Source organism: Suncus etruscus, chromosome 1 (assembly GCF_024139225.1).
Source record: "Suncus etruscus isolate mSunEtr1 chromosome 1, mSunEtr1.pri.cur, whole genome shotgun sequence".
Lineage (NCBI taxonomy): Eukaryota > Metazoa > Chordata > Mammalia > Eulipotyphla > Soricidae > Suncus > Suncus etruscus.
The window spans coordinates 68,166,552-68,187,766 of record NC_064848.1 but is presented as its reverse complement, the minus strand read 5'-3'; the positions used below and the strand labels follow the sequence as shown (position 1 = coordinate 68,187,766).

At 38.6% G+C, this 21,215-nt stretch overlaps 1 protein-coding gene across 4 annotated transcripts in view; it reads left to right on the top strand.

The window, feature by feature from the left end:
- VLDLR (very low density lipoprotein receptor) overlaps positions 1 to 21,215 on the top strand; it is a 43,213-nt gene that overhangs the window by 7,892 nt on the left and 14,106 nt on the right. For 2 of the 4 annotated variants that reach the window (XM_049773179.1, XM_049773187.1), the window contains exons 2-4: positions 13,582 to 13,701; positions 18,530 to 18,652; positions 19,958 to 20,080. In XM_049773179.1, coding sequence (XP_049629136.1) covers positions 13,582 to 13,701; positions 18,530 to 18,652; positions 19,958 to 20,080 — 366 coding nt within the window. The remainder of the gene's footprint in view (positions 1 to 13,581; positions 13,702 to 18,529; positions 18,653 to 19,957; positions 20,081 to 21,215) is intronic. The other 2 variants (XM_049773204.1, XM_049773196.1) reach the window with 1 other exon arrangement.

Below are 21,215 nucleotides of genomic sequence, written 5' to 3'. Positions count from 1 at the left end.
AGATTCCATGTACATTCATGTATAGGAAAATTTCATGATTTCATCTCTCCTGACAGCTGCATAATATTCTATTGTGTATATGTACCACCGTTTCTTTAGCCATTCGTCTGTTGAAGGGCATCTTGATTGTTTCCAGAGTCTTGCTATGGTAAATAGTGCTGCGATGAATATAGGTGTAAGGAAGGGATTTTTGTATTGTATTTTTGTGTTCCTAGGGTATATTCCTAGGAGTGGTATAGCTGGATCGTATGGGAGCTCGATTTCCAGTTTTTAGAGGAATCTCCATATCGCTTTCCATAAAGGTTGAACTAGATGGCATTCCCACCAGCAGTGGATAAGAGTTCCTTTCTCTCCACATCCCCACCAACACTGCTTGCTCTCACTTTTTGTGATGTGTGCCAATCTCTGTGGTGTAAGGTGGTACCTCATAGTTGTTTTGATTTGCAACTCCCTGATAATTAGTGATGTGGATCATTTTTTCATGTGTCTTTTGGCCATTTCTATTTCTTCTTTGTCAAAGTGTCTGTCCATTTCTTCTCCCCATTTTCTGATGGAATTAGATGGTTTTTTCTTGTAAAGTTCTGTCAGTGCCTTGTAATATTTTGGAGATTAGCCCCTTATCTGATGGGTATTGTGCGAATAGTTTCTCCCATTCAGTGGGTGGCTCCTGTATCCTCAGCGCTATTTCCTTTGAGGTGCAGAAGCTTCTCTGTTTAATATATTCCCATATGTTAATATCTGCATTCACTTATTTGGAGAGTGCAGTTTCCTCCTGGAAGATGCCTGTAGTCTCAATGTCCTGGAATGTTTTACCTACATGTTGTTCTATATATCTTATGTTTTCAGGTCTGATATCAAGGTCATTAATCCATTTGGATTTTACCTTCGTACATGACGTTAGTTGGAGGTCTAAGTTCAATTTTTTGCAAGTGGCTAGCCAGTTGTGCCAACACCACTTGTTGAAGAGGCTTTCCTTGCTCCATTTAGGATTTTTGCTCCTTTATCAAAAATTAGGTGATTGTATGTCTGGGGAACATTCTCTGAGTATACAAGCCTATTCCACTGATCTGAGGGCCTGTCTTTATTCCAATACCATGCTGTTTTGATAACTATTGCTTTGAAGTAATGTTTAAAGTTGGGGAAAGTAATTCCTTCCACATTCTTTTTCCCAACGGTTGCTTTAGCTATTCTAGGGTGTTTATTGTTCCAAGTGAATTTCAAAGGTGTCTGATCCACTTCTTTGAAGAATGTCACACATATCTTTAGAGGGATCGCATTAAATCTGTACAATGCCTTGGGGAGTATTGCCATTTTGATTATGTTAATCTACTAATCCATGAGCAGGGTATGTGTTTCCATTTCCACGTGTCTTCTCTTATTTCTTGGAGCAAAGTTTTATAGTTTTCTTTGTATAGGTCGTTCACATTTTTATTCAAGTTGATTCCAAGATATTTGAGTTTGTGTGGCACTACTGTGAATGGGGTTATTTTTTTTAATGTCCATTTCTTCCTTAGTACTATTGGTGTATAGAAAGGCCATTGATTTTTGTGTGTTAATTTTGTAGCTTGTTATATGAGTCTATTGTTTCTAGAAGCTTTTTGGTAGAGTCTTTAGGGTTTTCTAAGTAGAGTATCATGTCATCTGAAAACAGCGAGAGCTTGACTTCTTCCTTTCCTATCTGGATTCCCTTGATATCTTTTTCTTGCCTAATCGCTATAGTGAGTACATCCAGTGCTATGTTGAATAGGAGTGGTGAGAGAGGACAGCCTTGTCTTGTGCCAGAATTTAGAGGGAAGGCTTTTAGTTTTTCTCCATTGAGGATAATATTTGCCACTGGCTTGTGGTAGATGTCCTTAACTATATTGAGAAAGGTTCCTTCCATTCCCATCTTGCTGAGAGTTTTGATCAAGAATGGGTGTTGGACCCTATCAATTGCTTTCTCTGCCTCTATTGATATGATCATGTGATTTTTATTTTTCTTGTTATTGATGTTGTGTATTATGTTGATAGATTTATGGATATACACCAGCCTTGCATTCCTGGGATGAAACCTACTTGATCGTACTGGATGATCTTCTTAATGAGGCATTGAATCCTATTTGCCAGGATTTTGTTGAGAATCTTTGCATCTGCATTCATCAGCGATATTGGTCTGTAATTTTCTTTTTTTGTAGCATCTCTGTCTGATTTAGGTATCAAGGTGATGTTGGCTTCATAAAAGCTATTTGGAAGTGTTTCCGTTTTCTTCAATTTCATGAAAGAGTCTTGCTAGGATTGGTAGTTTGAAAGAATTCATTAGTGAATCTATCTGGGCCTGGGCTTTTATTTTTTGGGCAGACAAATGATTGCCATTTTAATTTCATCAGTAGTGATGGGGGTGTTTAGATATGCTACATCCTCATCATTCAACCGTGGAGTCCAAGAATTTATCCATTTCTTCCAGGTTCTAATTGTTAGTGGCATAGATTTTCTCAAAGTAGTTTCTGATTACCCTTTGAATCTCTGCCATATTGGTAGTGATCTCTCCTTTTTCATCCCTAATACAAGTTATCAAGTTTCTCTCTCTCTCTCTCTCTCTCTCTCTCTCTCTCTCTCTCTCTCTCTCTCTCTCTCTCTCTCTCTCTCACTCTCTCTCTCTCTCTTTGTTAGTTTTGCTAGTGGTCTATCAATCTTGTTTATTTTTTCAAAGAACCAACTTCTGCTTTCATTGATCTTTCGGATTGTTTTTTGGGTTTCCACTTTGTTGATTTCTTTTCTCAGCATTTTTATTTCCTTCTGTCTCCCTATTTTTGGATCTTTTTGTTTAGCACTTTCTAGTTCTATGAGCTGTGTCATTAAGCTACTCAGGTAAGCCCCATCTTCCTTTCTGATGTGTGCTTGCAAAGCTATAAATTTTCCTCTCAGTACTTCTTTCGCTGTGTCCCATAAGTTCTGATAGTTTGTGTCTTTATTGTCATTTGTTTCCAGGAACCTTTTGATTTCCTCCTTGATTTCATCTCGGACCCACAGGTTATTGAGTATGAGACTGTTTAACTTCCAGGTGTTAAAGTTTTTCTTCTGTGTCCCTTTAGAATTCACATATAAATTCAGAGCCTTGTGGTCAGCGAAGGTAGTCTGCAAGATTTCTATCCTCTTGATATTATGGAGGTATGTTTTATGTGCCAGCATGTAGTCTATCCTGGAGAATGTCCCATGTACATTGGAGAAGAATGTGTATCCAGGTTTCTGGGGATGGAGTGTCCTATATATATTCACTAGGTCTCTTTCTTCCATTTCTCTTCTCAGGTCTAGTATATTCTTGTTGGGTTTCAGTCTGGTTGACCTATCCAGTGTTGACAAAGCCGTGTTGAGGTCCCCCACAATTATTGTGTTGTTATTGATATTGTTTTTCAGATTTGTCAACAGTTGTATTAAATATTTTGCTGGCCCCTCATTCGGTGCATATATGTTTAGGAGAGTGATTTCTTCCTGCTCTACATACCCCTTGATTAATATAAAATGCCCATCTTTGTCCCTTACAACCTTCCTGAATATAAAGTTTGCATTATCTTATATTAGTATGGCCTCTCCAGCTTTTGTATGGGTTTTGTTTGCTTGGATAATTTTCCTCCATCCTTTTATTTTGAGTCTATGTTTGTTCTGACTATTCAGGTGCGTTTCTTTTAGGGAGCAGAAAATTGGATTGAGGTTTTTGATCCATTTAGCCACTCTCTGTCTCTTAACTGGTGCATTTAGTCCATTGACATTGAGAGAAAGAATTGTCCTGGGATTTAATGCCATCTTTATATCAAAATTTGGTGTGTTTTTTTGTTCAGTCTTTTCTTAAATTAGGTCTTTCAGTTTTTCTCTTCAGACTGGTTTTGTGTCTGTAAAGTTTCTGAACTGTTTTTGTCTGTGAAACCATGTATTCTTCCAACAAACCGGAAAGTGAGTTTTGCTGGGTACAGTATTCTAGGTGAAGCATTCATTTCATTGAGTTTTGTTACTATGTCCCACCACTGCTTTCTGGCCTTGAGTGTTTCTTGTGACAGGTCTGCTGTAAATCTCAAGGATGTTCCCTTGAATGTAATTTCCCTTTTTGATCTTGCTGCTTTCAGAATTCTGTCTCTATCTGTGGGATTTGTCATTGTGACTAGGATGTGTCTTGGGGCACTTTTTCTGGGGTCTCTTTTGGTCAGTACTCTTCAGGCATGCAGGATTTGATCGCATATATTTTTTTGCTCTGAAAGTTTTTCTTTAATTATGTTCTTGACCATTGATTCTTCCTGGAAATTTTCTTCCTGGGTTTCTAGTATTCCAGTGATTCTTAAAGTTTTTTCTGTTGAGCTTATCATAAACTTCTATTTTCATCTGTTCCCATTCTTTGACTAATTTTTCCATTGTCTGTTAAGTTTTTTTTCTAATCTCTCCTGCTGTATGGAATTGTTATTTATCTCATCTTCCACAGCACCATTTCTATTCTCAGCTTCTGTTACCCTGATGTAGAGCTTATCCATTTTGTCATTCAATTCGTTTACTGATTTTTTTCAGGCCTGTTATTTGACCTGTTATTTCAGTTTGGAGTTTTGTGATTTCTGTCTTCATATTTTCTTGGTTCTTATTAGTGTTCTCTTCAACTCAATCCATGGTTTTTTTGAGTTCTTTGAGCATCTTCCATATTGCTTGTCTAAACTCCTTATCTGAGAGATTGATTAGTTGGTTGGTCGTTTTCTGGTCATCAGAACTGTCATCTTCATTCTCTATGTTTGATGCTGGCCTGCATTGTTTCCCCATTGTCACACTTGTATTGTGGGTTTTTCTACATATTGTGGTGGTATTCATTGGCTAAATGATATACAGGACACGCTCCTCTGGCTCTGCCCTTTATGGGTGGGTTGACTTGCCTCCAAGTAAGGGGTGTCCTCCATGGATGAAGCCTCAAACAGGATGAAATATTAGGCCCGAGCATACAGCAGAGAAGACAGTCTGGGGAGAAATGCTGGGTTTCAGTAATCTAGCACAGTTCTCAGTGTGATTTTTTTTTCTTCTTGTTTAAATGGCATTCTTTCCTTATAAAGAGCGCGTAAGGAAGTGGAGTGGCCGTGCTCTGCTGGAGCCTCTTTTCGGCCCACTCCCAAGAGGTTCAGGTGACAGGACAGAAGACAGACACACACTGGCAGCACTCACAATTTCTCATGGTCGGGCCCCACTGGGCAGGCTTAGTTTTGTACATTTTCCCAGCCTGACGTCACCAGCTATAGATATTCTAAGTGGTGAGAGATTAATAGTAGCCTTTCATGGACATTTACTTGAAACCACTTGACTTGCATCTTGGAACACCTACTACCTGTCATGTGACAGTCACCAGGTATACAGGACACAGTGACCCTAATGGTAGCTGGTCCCTTTCACCATGGCATATAATTTAGTGGGAAGGGGAAAACAAGAAGTCAGTGACCAAAAGAGAGCCTTAAATAGAAGCCTTGGGAAGGAGTAAGCATATCATGCAGTTACAAGAAAAAATGAGAGCATAAAAATTTGCTACTGGGTTAGAACTGATGAGCACTCTCCGAAGTCAACAAAACTAAAGCTCTGATATGACTAAAGCAGAAATTATTCTACTCCTATACGTGATCTCACAAAGATTATCTGAAACAGTGTACTGCCGCAAACATAGCCAAAAAATGCTAAAATACACCAAGAAGTAAAATTGGGGTGCTTTATGTCAAATTCCTAACTTGAACATTTAGCCCCTGCTAGCTTCCTCTGAGTGTCAGAACATCACTCCTCACATGAAATGAGGTTGACCTCACCAGCCTGACACACTCATCCTGCTGACAACTAAGAGGAGGATAGATCGTTGTGTTTAGATAAAGTGTCACAAGATGAGGTAAAAGTACCCTCAGAGCTGCTGGGAACAGTGGCCCTAACCCTTATAACCCAACAGAGGTCCCGAAATTTATTTAACCTAAGGTTCCCATTTCAGGTGTGTGATGGGGGTGAGAATAACTTAGTGCGCCACCTGGAAATCTTTTAAATCTTTTAAATATGATTAGAAAGTGCCCCTCCAGTTGTAACCAAGGTTATACAAATGACCCTTTTGATCTTTCAGCACACTCCTTCAGCAATAGTATCCCCCACTTTGAAAAACATAGAAAAGTATTTCAAGTATTCTAGCTAAGGAAGGAAATAATCACACTTGATTTCAAATTCAGGACTTGAAATAATTAAATAAAAGAAATCTAGCTCGTAGTAGCTTTTTTAGAGAATTAATAATTTAAATAGTTGTACATGGAAATACTGATTCTAAGGATCTATTGATGTCAGGTACTCATTCCTGTGTAATAATAATAATAATAGTAGTAGTAATAATAATAATAAATTTCAGAATCTACCATATATAATCCTCATTTACAGTGATGGAAAGAAGTATATAAGGACATCTCAACACATAGCAGTTTTGTGACAGACATAGTGGGATATAAGAATAATCTTATTTAAGAGGGATCATTTAAACACATTCCAGATAATGAAAAGGGGTTAGGGAAAAATCAGGACAAAAATGGTAAAGGCACAAGCCAAAGAGGAAAGTGGATCTCTTTCTGTGGTCAGATTATATGGTGTGTGTTAAGAAAAGGTGGAGGGCTCTAGCCTTGAGCAATAGTACAATGAATAGGGTGCTTGCCTTGCACACAGCCAACCCAGGTTGAATTCCCAGTATCCCATCTGGACCCCCTAATAATGCTAAGAGTAATTACTGAGTGAAAAGCCAGAACTCACCTTTGAGTATCATGGGGTGTGACCCAAATAGGAAAAGGTGGAAGTAGGAGGAAACCAGAATCAATCCTTGAAGACAGCAGAGGCCTAGAAGTTCTTAGTACTCCTTCCCATTTTAGGTTGTGTGAATCTCCTGTTTGATTAGGATGCAGAATATGGCAGTCTCCATCCAAGCTGTGGAGGAGAAAAATTCAGATTGAGATGAAAGCTTGCAGATGGTTAGGACTTGAATATGAGAGGAGAACTGTAATTCATGATTGAATAACTTCAAACAAGTCATGGAGCCCAAATCTAGGATAATGGGGTGAGGGGAGGTATATTTTACACAAGCATGTTTACAATGCATGTCCGTTAAGACATCTAAATAAATTTACCTAGCTCAAAGCTTTACCTTAGGTTGTCACCAACTGGCATTTATCACTAAGGTATATCTAGTGGTGGGCAGAAGGGTTAGTATTATATACTGCAATCCTAAAGTTGAAATAGTTGCCTCCTATTGTGGGTAGAATCTTTGCTGCCTAATCTTTGTGCACTGGTTTTAAAGTGTGGTCAGGGACTGACTAGTTATGTCATCATACAGGAACTTCTTAGAAATACAAGCCATGGGTCCACCCTAGTTCCACTAAATCACAGTGTGAAGAGGTGGGGCCCAGCTCTGTGCATTAATGAACCCTCCACATAATTATGATGATTTAGTCACAACATGAGCCACTGACTCAGTAGTTAGTCTACAAGGACTAATAAAGTGCCATGTAAACAGGGTGGAGAGTCTTTGGACAGTATGTAGTAAATAAGAAAACCAAGCACTTAGGATACTCAAAACTATTTTTTGTTAGCTTTTGTGCCATACCTAGTGATGCTCAGGGGTTACTCCTGGCTCTGCATTCAGGAATTACTACTATTGGCATTTGGGGGCCCATATGGAATGCCAGAGATCAAACTTAGGTTGGCTGTAGGCAAGGAAAGTGCCTACTTATTGACCCCCTCACAACTCTTTTTTTTTTTAGAAGCTGAAATGGCACTGAAAGGAAGGGATCTACCTTAAATACTAAGAATATTAGGAGGGACTGGAGCAATAGCACAATGGATAGGAATTTGCCATGTATGCAGTCTACCTGAGTTTGATCTCCAGCATTTCATATGGTCCCCTGAGCCTTCAAGGATTAATTTCTGAGTGCAGAGCCAGCAGTAACCCCTGAGCACTGCCAGGTATGGCTCAAAACAAAAAGAATGTTAGAAACATAAAATCTTGACAACCTATCTATTTCTGAATTCAAGCTGGCATTAGTAACTAAATTATATTAAGTTAAAGGTAAATTTTTGAAGGCAATAGGAGGTACTCTGGTATGTTTGCATACTCAGTAGTATAGAATGTGGAGCCAAGATTACCTGGATTTAAATTATCATCCTGCTCAGGTTCATCTGGGAAAAGTACTGGATTTCCATTTTCCAAACTGGTTCCCTAACATGTGGCAAAATAATGGCCACACTGACTGTGTGGCCACAGGATTGAAATTAAATGAGCAAAGAGAAGTGTGAAAGAAGAACCATTTTAACACATCGTCCTTTTTTCATTAAATCTTAAGATTATCTCAACCCAATAGAACTGGAAAAATTATTTGACAATTGAACTCTAGGTGTCTTTTCCTTCAGTGAATTTGAATAACTACCCTAATTTCGAACAGCCTTCAGTTGGCAAACACTGGTTCTAACATTGCTTCAGAAATATAACCTATAATCCAGAATATAACCTTCGCACTTGACAGAACAGGCCCTCTTTCTTAGCTTTACTGATGGCCCTTCTTCCCTCTAGAATCACCTTTGCTGACTTGCAAATCTGTTTGTCTGAAAATAAGGTGTTTTTTCCCTAAGAATGGAAAGATTGGCATTAAAGCAGCAAGCAAAGTGAGCACAACTAAAAATAAATGCCCTTGGCAGCCCCACAAGTGCCAAAGCAAATGAACTGAAGAAATTCCAGTAGATGATAACACCTGTATGCTCAAACAGTGAGAAGGGGTGGGAGAGATCTGAAGCTTTGGCCCCACTCTTCCCAGTGGAGTGGCCAGTTCAAGCTCATGGCTAAGCTTGGTGTGCAGAAACATCTCCATATACAGGGCATTACTGTTGGCGCATACCCACACAAGAGGTGCCCAAGCCCAACTAGGAAATGTGTGGCCCTCTTTGAAGACTCAATATTAACTGTAAGGTCTCTGAATTATTTGGCTGAAGCTTACATATTGTTCTCCCATGTTAACCCTTGCAGGGATAATTAGACATCAGCAGGCTGACTTCTATATGCATTAAAAACCCTGAGTTTCTTGGAGCCAATGAACTGCCAACATGTCTGGGTAGCAACGTTTACTATTTAGGTAAGCAAGGCTCCTGGGACATGGGTGCCTTGAACAAAGTTTGCTTAGTCTGATTCCATCTGTGTAAGTGACAGTATAAATAAGTAATTTTCCACCATTCCTAGGCATTTATTAATTGTAAATCTAAATCATATCTGTGACTAGATATGTCTAGCCCTTTGGGTTATTTGATACTTATTCTGTGTATTACAGATCCAAATCATCTAGAATTTTTTTAAATCAATATGATCTTTTCCAAAATTTTTAAAGGTTAAAAATATCCTTCTGGTTGAAAGGGGATAAAAACCTAATTTTCCTACTCTCTCCATTTGTACTATCCATGACCCTAAGACTATCCTGTGGAACATAGGACTTTAAAGAACTCAGTAAATATAGCATTCACTCCTTTTGGCACAGATAGACATTGTGGTTTATAGAATGTCTAACACTTCGACTCCTAAGTTTATTTTTAAAGATATCTTAACTTTAGCTTAGCCCAAGTATTTAAAGAACTAGAAAAGTGATTTTTAGCTCAAGATTTTCCCTTTGTTAGACTATGACACTGAGCTGGAGATTTAACTGTCATAGATGGAAATAGACTATGGTTCACAATCCTGTAATCTCTGAAGCTTTGGAGACAAAAATCTTCTTAACTTGCTTGGGTTTTCTCTGGAGTTCTGCACATTCCCAGTTGAGCAGTCATAGTGAAAAGGTAAAATTTTAGAATCACAGGGGAAGAAATAGTATTGTAATAACATGACTGAGGTCTCAGTCTTGTGGTATAGAATCTGAATTTTCACTGCTATGCATGATACAGAAAATTAAGCAGAACTAGGAAGCACTTTCTGCTGAGGAGAAATTTTAGGACGACATGTTTAGAACTCCTGCATGGCATATTGATTCTTGTGTGTATATCCAGTGGCTTATAATTGAAATTTTTTTTTTTTTTGGTTTTTGGGCCACACCCGGCAGTGCTCAGGGGTTACTCCTGGCTATCTGCTCAGAAATAGCTCCTGGTAGGCACGGGGGACCATATGGGACACCGGGATTTGAACCAACCACCTTTGGTCCTGGATCGGCTGCTTGCAAGGCAGACGCCGCTGTGCTATCTCTCCGGGCCCATAATTGAATATTTTTAATTAACACAATATTCAGGGAACCTTTGGTAATATATTACATTCCAGAATCCTATTATGGAAGTGCACCACTTTTGACAATTGGGAGACGCTTGGGTCATGTCAGAGCATGTGAGATCAGAAATCTAGAAGTTATGGGGAGACCAAAGTCAGGTAAGACCCTGATTTGATCCCAGGTTTAAAGTATTATCCTTCAAATACTATCAAGGGTGATCCCTGAGAAACAAGCCCAGAGAAAGCCTTAGTAATAGCCAGGTGTAGCCCAACCCTTCTTCTATCCTCAACTTTCCAAAAGAATATAAATTACATTTCTTTTAACTAGGGTTTTAGAATACTGAAAAAAATGTCCTCAACCAGCTCAATATCAAGTACTGAAGTAATGTTACAGGAATTTTGGTTTTATTAATTAGTGCTAGTGAATTTGTATGTCACTAAATTTAGATATCTTCAGGGCTTTGTTGTTTTTGTTGTTGAGGTCAGTTGGCAGTTGTGGCAACCATGTGGCCCCAGGGATTAAACCCAGAGCTCCTACATGCAAAGTATATATCCCAGCCTGCTGAGCCATCTCCCTGACTAGAGATGCTCTTTAAGGTGATACTGATCTGAAAGTAATACATCTGTTTAGTACATTATGTGTCTTTATTAAATATTAGACCCATTTGAGAAACTACAAAATACGTAATCTTCAGTTTTTATTTATAAAGAGCTCTTCTAGGTCTGTAACTCTAAAATAGAAATTCATTATTTGCCACTGCCATTCAGTTCTCCTTGTCCATATTGGTTTTTTTTTGTGGGGAGGGCACACCCGTTTGATGCTCAGGGGTTACTCCTAGCTATGCGCTCAGAAATTGTCCCTGGCTTGGGGGGACCATATGGGACGCTGGGGGATCAAATCGCGGTCCTTCCTTGGCTAGGGCTTGCAAGGCAGACACCTTACCTCTAGCGCCACCTCACCAGCCCCTCCTTGTCCATATTGGATGATATGATATTATTTTGGACAATTGACATTCCAGTACCAATGTTTTGGTCTCATTTGACTGAATAACTTTTGTGAACAAACAATTCAGGACAGTGGTTGGAATAGAGCAGTCAGGGCATTTTCCTTGCATGCAGATGATTTGGGTTCAATCCTTGGCATCTTATATGGTCCCTGAATCCTTCAGGAGTAACTCCTGAATGCAGAGCCAGGAGTAACCCCTGAGCACATCTTGGTATGGTCCCAAAACAAAAGCAAAAATTAACTTGAGAACTTTGCCATCTTCACTATAATTTGGTATATTTTTTGTTTGGGGTATTTTCTTTCTTTTTCTTTTTCTTTTTTTCTTTTTTTTTTTTTTTTTTTTTGGTTTTTCAGGCCACACCCATTTGATGCTCAGAGGTTACTCCAGGCTAAGCACTCAAAAATTGCCCCTGGCTTGGGGGGACCATATGGGACGCTGGGGGATCGAACCATGGTCGTTCCTTGGCTAGCGCTTGCAAAGCAGACACCTTACCTCTAGCGCCACCTTGCCGGCTCCTGTTTGGGATATTTTCTAAAGACAAATTTATTTTTCTAATAAAACTTAAAGTTGGTTCATCCCACTGACAGTCTTCAGAGGTAGTTAGAAAGAATATAGAGCAAGAGTTGGAAACCCTAGAAAAGGTGCCCTCACATTGAGAAATCTGAGAATATACTGAGATGACAGTGATCATGGAGGAGAGGGCAGGGAACAACTGGCCTTTTGCGATATGGTCTAGCAGTATCAACACTAGCAGATTATGCATCCTGATAACCTCTGCAGTTCCCTCTTTTATACTCCAATCCAAATTCCTAAGACCTTATACCCAGTAAAAGCTATGGAAAAGATTGAACTGTGTGAAATGTAGGTAGCAAATTTTCTAGAGTCATACCACTTTGAATCTGTGCCTTAATTTCTCTAGACTCTTAGTAGTAGAGTGGTGCATATGGTTTTTCAATCATTGCATTTAGGATCTAGGAAGCAATCACATCCTTATGGGTAAGCTTATCTTAGACCAAATTTTCATCTCCTTAGGAATTAACCACATAGCATAAATTGCTCCCAGACAGAAGGGTGTAGTTGGTAGTGGGGGTGGAGACAAACTAGAGTTCTGTGTATATAATACAAGAGTTCCAGTCTGTGCTTGTCACTGTAGTATCTGTTCTTATGCCAACATGCCACAGCTGCAGATGCTGAAAGGTGGCAGGAAACTGTGAGGCTCTCAACTTGGAAAGCATCCCTCAGAAATCATCATGAAGTATAGGTCTCCACTGGTGGTCTCAAATATTTGCAATTTGCAATAGATTTGCAATAAGCCACCAGGACTTTGCCTCGTATGTCAAAAAATAAAATTCTCTAAGACAACCTGTGGATGATAGGAAACACCTGTATGTTAACTGTCCCATGCGAGACAAATATACTAAAAGCCCTACTTATGAGAATTAGTTTCTATTTGTATGTGAACTTGTGATCTGTACGGTGAGCATAGGAAATCTACGGGTCAGAGTAACTGTGTACAGATCCATAACCAAACCAGCTTTGCTCTTTTCCCCATCACTAAGCTTTAAAAATGACTCTTTTTGTCTCTTAACTGTATTTTCTTCATGCTTTTTATCTTATCTTGAAGCCATTTTGTGAAAATGTCTTTCTTTTTTCAAATTAGACCTCAAGTTCTAAGAAGAGGAATCATGTATTATTTGCTTTACTTCTATCCTCTCCCTACTTTTCCTTTCTAAATCTTTATTTTTCTTATGATAGGATCATGGTTCAATAATAAAAGTATGCAAAGTGGCCAAAAATGGCTTGGTAATGACTTAAAACTTCATTACATAATTATAGAGGCACTAATGAATTAATGAGGAAAAGGGTATCCAGAAGCAGGGTGAATTGACCTCTGTGGTCCATGAATAATCTGGGTTCCTTCTATTCAGTCAAGCTCCATTGATCCAACATTACTATTTCAGCTACCATATCTAATGTTCAGAAGCCACAAAGGAATAAGAAGTTAGAAAACATATCTCCTAAAAATATACCTTTGAGAACGTTTTCTAGAAGTTGTTTATATGGTTTCTTCTTTAAATTCCATTAACCAGAACTTAATTTCATTGTCATCCCTTTAAGGGTTAAGGAACCTATCTGATGTAGTTGACATATGTCCATCAGGAATTCTGTTACTGTCAGTCACTGTGTCATGGACCATCCAATTTTGCTGATTAGAATGATAGCCTACTGAGTCTGTGTGTAACTATGAAAAGATCCCTATCTTGAAGTCTGGGGAAATTGCATCTCCCCATTATCTCCCTTACATCCAATATTTAGCTAATTATTTTCCCTTAATTTTAGGGAAAAAAGTCAAATGTGACTCCTCCCAATTCCAGTGCACAAATGGCCGCTGTATTACAATGTTGTGGAAATGTGATGGGGATGAAGACTGTGCTGATGGCAGTGATGAAAAGAATTGTGGTGAGTACAGAGTCTGACAATCTCACTTGTCACTTCAGCATTTTATTGAAATGTCATGATGTCATATTCATTTCTAAAATATATAGAGATCCTGAAATTGTATCCAATTGATTTGTACCAAGGTTCAATGGTTTCTAGTCTAGAAAAATATTTGACTGTTTGACATGGGGTTACCAACTTGAGCATGGGTTGTTAAAGAGGAGTTAAAACGACAAAAACTGGTTTAGCTTAGTTTAGCAAACTTTTGATGTAGGAAGCTAGAAGGAAGGATCAGAAGTAGAGACAAAATTGCTTAGTATAAACTTTATTTTTTAATTTCCAAATGGCTCTTATCCTAGAACAAAAAGCAAACAACGGGTACTAAGAAACTGCATAAAGCTTCAAGGAACTTCTGCATAAAAAGTATAAGCCTTGTTGGGGCTGGAGCAGTAGCACAAGGGGTAAGGCATCTGCCTTGACCATGCTAGCCTAGGACGGACCACAGTTCAATCTCCTGGCATCCTATATGGTCCCCCAAGCCAGAAGTGATTTCTGAGCACATGCCAGGAGTAACCCAAGCATCACCTGTTAAGGCAGAAAAACAAACAAACAAAAAACTATAAGCCTGTTTGGGCTGCTGGTGGTAAAGAGTTAAGATAGCAATTAGAACACATAACTACTATTGTGCACTTGACCTGGGTTCAAGTCTGTGCACTAAATAATTTCCCAAGCATTGCCACGTGTAGACCTGGAGGCCCCAAACACTTCCAGTGTAGTTCAGAAATATCCAGAGTTGAAGATTTAGCATTAGATAAAACCTTCTGGCCCTTGTACTGAACCACAAGCCAGCACAAGTTAAAGACCAGAGAAAGATTCTTTATTTCTCTGTGTGTCTATAATAGAACTTGGTTTTGAAGTATTGAGCATAGTGGAAGACACTGTCCTTCCAAGAGATTTGGGATATACCATCACACCTGTAGATCAACATCAAAATATTAGTGTAGGAAATGCCCATTAAGCCATATAAATAACCTCATATCAAACTCTGAAAACAATTGTAAACTATTCTTCAAGGTGGATGTAGATATTCTGAATATATACTAAAGTTTCCCCATGATTACATTGTTCTATTATTTAAAAAATTATAATATAGTATTGTGTGAATGTAAGGTATATGTGACATTGTTATTTGACTTTAAAAAGTATATATACGGGGCCAGCGAGGTGGCGCTAGAGGTAAGGTGTCTGCCTTGCAAGCACTAGCCAAAGAAGGACCGTGGTTCGATCCCCTGGTGTCCCATATGGTCCCCCCAAGCCAGGGGCAATTTCTGAGCACTTAGCCAGGAGTAACCCCTGAGCATCAAACGGATGTGGCCCAAAAACCAAAAAAAAAAAAAAAAGTATATAAAGCTATCCACTAAACAGTCTAGAAGTGCAGACAGTAGGAGCCAAATGCAAGTTTAATTGCTGACATTTTGTCATTACCTTACCTATCTTTTCATTCACAATTATGAAAACATTAGAGCTTAAGCATCATGGTCAACTTTGTGTCCATAGGAGATCAAATGGTAAATAAGTATATAATCAACATCATACTACATGGAAAAAGCTAAATATAAGCTTAAAGGTAAAGAATAAAAGTGGAGGAAAGCCATAGAAAATTCTAAATGATTATTTGGTTGGGGGCCAAACCCATCTGTGCTATGGGGATCATTTGGTGATCCCCTTTAGAGATTTACCCACTGTATAATCTCTGATTCCTAAAAATAAATATTTTTAGATCTTCTTCCATGCAAGAAAAATGCTACAGTGTTATTTAAAATTTTGAAAGCCACTTCCTAGCTTTCCTCCATAATCTCTTGTTACTGAACTTGGTTACAGTTTTTAGCAGGAATTTCTCTCAAGCATGTTCACTAGCATACTTAATCTTCAGCTTGTTTTTTTTTTAATTTAATTTACTTTATTTAAATAACATGTATTGTATAGTTGACACCGCTGATTATAATACATTTATTTCCAGGTAAGTGGGAGAGAAATTATTAGAGATAGAAGAAAAAATAAAATAGAGCAACAGAAAAATTTGTGAAAATTATTGTATCTTGCAATGAGATGATTAAGTCAATATCAGAAGGTTTAATAAGCTCTTATTGCTAGTTGACCATTCTATTACTTCATTTGTTTCTGAGAATCAGGTGTGTTGCATTAAATAATTAACGATGGGGCTGGATGGCGGTGGATTTCTTTCCGTGCCATCCCAGTCCACGTGGCTCTGCAACCTCCATGCAGTCGGCGAGTTCCAGGCCCAGGTGAAATCACTTACTCACAGTCAGGCGTCAGAAAGCAACAACTTTATTTAAGCCCTAGCCACCACGTGTGTGTGGCCTATTCATAACCTTTCAAGCACAGCAATATTTTGCTAGCCCTGCATCTTATTTCCTGTTAGCCATCTTCCCTTTGGGCTCCATGCTGGTCAAAGACCAGAACACAGAAACCCAGAAGCCAGAGCACACAGCAGCGCAGAAAGGGCAAAGAGCCAAAAGGGGCCGAATTTCCTTCGTCCAAGCCTTATCTAACATTTCCAAAACCCCTCCCAGGAATGGGAGGGTCTCGCAGGTAAGGTTACACCTACTATTCGGTTCCCAAGACCCCTCCCAGAAATGGGTGGGTCTCAGGGTCTCAAATAGGTACACCCACAAGGTGGATTTCAATACATACTGACATCTAAATTGTTGTGTGTTTCTATGTGGGTGACAGTATTGAACAAAAGAGTTGTCACACATACAGCTGTGTGGTTCAGGAATTCCAAGCACTATTGCTAATTCTGTGGCTTTTATGGTGTATGTTTTTGACTGGTCTTCCAAAAATACAGGAAGGCAGGGAAAAGGTGCCTGCACTCAATCCAAAAAAAGCCCTGGAGATATCAGCCCAAATACCAGCATACCTGGAGTTCTGGTCAAATTGGTATCTCAGCAGAGAACTGTTGAGAAGTGGTGAAGCAGGACCACTAGTGAAGTGATGATGGTGTATGATGGGTGCAGCAGGCACTACTTTGGCAGCATAGGGACTTGGCTTGCCCTCTTCTTTTGAGATTGTCAACTTTCAACTGTGTTGCCAGTGTACCCATAATTTATTTCTATTGGTCACATAGTTCATTCTTTTTGTTTGTTTTTGGGCCACACCCAGTGACACTCAGGGGCTACTCCTGGCCATTCGCTCAGAAATTGCCCTTGGCTTGGGGGACCATATAAAACGCTGGGGGATCAAACCGTATTCCTTGCTAGGTTAGCACATGCAAGACACACGCCCTACCGCCTGTGCCACTACTCTGGCCCAACATGGTTCATTCTTTTATAAGTGCTAGGCTAAGATAATAAGTAACTTAGATACTCAATACATCTGCTATGACATCTTCCTTCCTGTAGAATACATCTAGATTTCTATTTTTGTTTCTAAAGACCCAGTTCAAATATTATCTCTTTACACTCCCTGTTTATACCAATGAAGATAAAATCTAAAGTTTGTTTTTTTCTATTTATCTTTTGTTTAAATATTATTACGCTGCCAATCTATTCTATTCTTGTGACATTTTTGCTTCCTAAAAATCACATGAGTTCGAGGCTAAGGAGATAGCTCAATGGGTACATATCTTGAATGCAAAGACCCCAATTTTAAGCCTCAGTACCACATGGCTCCCACCACATAACTTACTCTTAAAACCTCAAGAGTAAACCAGAATCAATTAACAATATTGAGGAAAATATAGTCAAACTCTCCAGGAAATAGACTTCAGAATATCTTCAGTGATTTGACTACACTGAAACTACATCAAACTAGCATTTTTTGTTATAAACATGTTTTTAATAAAAATTTAGGTTGAAAGTATAGGTGTGCAGTTAAGAAAACATGGTCTGAGAAGTATAAGTTTAGAGTATTCTATGTGACTACCTCTCAAGTCTATATCTAATCTCTAATATCTTAAGAAATAGGGGAACAAAACTGGTGTCCTTAGGAAAATCTTGGTTTATGTTCATCTTCCTACTATAAGTAACAGTACAACAGGTATAAACATGAGACATATAAATAACTTCTGGAATTGTTCCTCTATGAACAACAAATTGTATAGTCAACCTAATCATAGGCAAAGGCCTACCCTAGTAAGAATTAAAAAAACTAACATCTTACATAAGATTGTTTTATGCCTAATGTTATAGTCGCTTCAACAACTTTTAGCTGGATGGTGTTAGTACTTACCTTATTTAGAATCCTAGTCACAAGAAAGTACAATTTTTGCTATCTGCCATTTTCAATAAGGATCTGGTAAACTATGATTCAATCATTAAATAAAATGTTTGACTATAAATAAAGTACTTGAATAATGTTGAAAAAACTCACAAGTAGGATAAGCTTATAATTTTGTGATATTAATGTTTTACATCGACTTCAGTATCTACCAAATCATTAGTTTCTTCTTAAGTATTTACACCAACTAATGTTTCCTATACCTTAAGACTTTTGACAATCTTTTTCCTAATTGTTTCCAATTTTTAAGAATAAAGCACAACAAAGTAGTTTCTTTTTTTTGTTTGTTTGTTTTTTGGGACCACACCCATTTGATGCTCAGGGGTTACTCCTGGCTAAGCGCTCAGAAATTGCCCTGGCTTGGGGGGACCATATGGGATGCTGGGGGATCAAACCGCGGTCCTTACTTGGCTAGCGCTTGCAAGGAAGACACCTTACCTCTAGCACCACCTCGTCGGCCCCCTATTAAAGTAGTTTCAAAGTAATTTTATTCCTAGTGAGAATAACTCTGAGATGATTTCAACTTTAACTCTAAAAATTATTTTCATAGAAAAGAAGACATGTGCCGAGTCTGACTTTGTGTGCAACAATGGCCAGTGTGTTCCCAGCCGGTGGCAGTGTGATGGTGACCCAGACTGTGAGGATGGCTCTGATGAAAGCCCTGAACAGTGCCGTGAGTAGGACTTGCTTGAGACTTAATTTCCAAATATTCATAGCTCTAAGTATTCTTTATTATTTGGAGTTAGTGGGGTTTTTTTTTTTGTCTACTTAATAAGTTGATCAACTGTAAAGTGCATCAAGTCATTAACCAGTGATTTTTCTTGAAAGAATGGTTTCCCTAGTCTAAGAAGACTAACATTCTCTTGGGCAGCTTTACTACTGAAAATTTAAGACTGAAGTCCAAGTTTTAATTAAGAACTCCTTGGCTAGGTGCATAGATTACAAATGTTTAATAATCATGACTGAGCAGATGGTAGTCTGGTCCTGGAAGCTAAGTCAACACCTGAGGATTCTTCTGACCCAAGTAGAAACATTTGATCCACTGTTTTTCATGGTATAAAAAATAAAATAAATTAATGAAGAGGTTAGGTTGCTAGTCATGGGGTTATAGAGTGATTTTAACACACAACAAACCTAAAATTATTAAATTAAAAAAATTATTAAATTAAAAAAGAGAAACATTTCAAAGGATATGTATTACAATGATATTCAAAGAGAAAGTCTCCGAGCTGATAGAAAAAGATGGCTTTAGTAAAATCAATTATGATTGTTTGAATGTCAAGATGAAAAAGGCTTGAAAGGCTCAGAGTTCATTTTGAGGCAGTAGAGTCTGTCAAAGCAATAAAAGAGGATGACTAATGTTAATGAATATTTAGTTCCATGAAATGGCTACAAAAGAAAATCAAGCAGAAAGATAAGTGTGTTCATTTCCATCTTCTAACAAAGAAGTGAAGAGAGTGATAAGAATAGTGGTTAAGGCAACTAAGCTACCACAGATAAAGCCTAAGACTTAGCTCCAAAGTTTTACTGGTGAACTAGTAAAGAAGTAGGGTATATCATAACTCTTTGCAATATGTAAATCAAGTTGTTTGTGGAAAAAAAAAACCTTTTCAGGAATCCAAGCAAAGGAAGACATCACAGTTGTTAAACCATCCAGTAGAAAAATAATCAGGAGCAAGCCAACTAATAAATATTGCCACACTAAATCAAACAAAATCTAGTATGAACATGCAAATGGAACTCTAAAGTAGGAACATGGCCAAAGTGCACCTTTGGTCATGGGTCAAAGCCAGGTAGTGTAGTTTGACATGGCTTCAAATAGAATTTGCAAAGTTTCTGCCCTGGCTTCAATTAGTAAGTTCAGTTTAACCAGTGGCCAGGCCACTGAGTTTTATATGTAACATTTCCAGGCAGCACAGAGCAGCAGCTTTGCACTGATGAGTTTGAAGGCTCTTTTGAGACTGTATATCATCAACAGATATGAGAACATGCCGCCTAAATGAAATCAGCTGTGGCGCCAGTTCTACTCAGTGTATACCAGTGTCCTGGAGATGTGATGGTGAAAATGATTGTGACAGTGGAGAAGATGAAGAAAACTGTGGTAAGAAGATCAGTGTTCAGTGGCTTATCCCAGAAGCCCGTTTCCACAAAAGGGTGGGCAGGGGACGCTAACTTAAGCGTGAAGATGGTAGTTACATTGACTTGCTTTTCAGTGACTTCACTATCTGCTCAAATACTTGTCCTTCCTAATTGTCTTTAACTCTGAAAAGTTCACATGGTAATTGATTATTGCTTGCTTTGGTGTTTCTTCTAAGCAAATAGAAAGAAGGTAAGTCATTCAAGACACCAGTACATAAAAGCTTAGTGAAGATTTTGTTCCTTTACAAACTGCAATCTGTTTGCCTTCCTCACTAGTAAAAATAGAAAGAGACTAAGGCCAGGAGCTGGAGCGGTGGCGCTAGCGGTAGGGCGTCTGCCTTGCAAGCGCTAACCTAGGAGAACCGCAGTCCCCCGGCATCCCATCTAGTCCTCCAAGCCAGGGGCGATTTCTGAATGTATAGGGAGGAGTAGCCCCTGAGCATCACTGAATGTGCCCCTCCCAAAAATAAAGAGCCTAAGACCAGAAAACACTTTTGGTCCAAACTAGAACTACTAGTTATAATCAGCTCAGCATTTTATTAACATTTTTCAAAAATTTTACCTGTGTAAAAGTTAAATTGGAGAGAAATGTGAATCAGCAACTTGCTCACAGTTTCCAAAAGAAACTCTTCTCAACACACAATACCTTTGACTTCTACCACAGTTCTTACTTGCAAAAACTGTTTCCTATTCTGTAATATGACTTTTATTGGAAAATGTTCTTCTCATAAAATGCTACACATTGAAGGCGAGGCCCTGGGAAATTCTTGAGTTTATGCAAACATTGCTTCAAACACTTTCAAGCTGACACTCACTTTATAGGGCTCTAAAATGCCAGTTTTCCAAGTGTGTCTCCTGATGACGTATAGCAAGTGAGCTGAAGGCACTTACAGTTGAAACACCAGTCTTGCATGTCGAAGTCATCTCCTGAGGTCAATTCTGCTGCACCTAGTCCAATGAGTTTTGGTGTTTAATCCTAGAAAAAATTCTAGAATTGAGCTGTTGTGTGTTGGTAAGCCCTGACGCTGCCAAATATTTGCTTCTTAATTCTTTGCTCCCCAAGAGAGTTATGGTCTCTACTTTAATCACCACCAAAT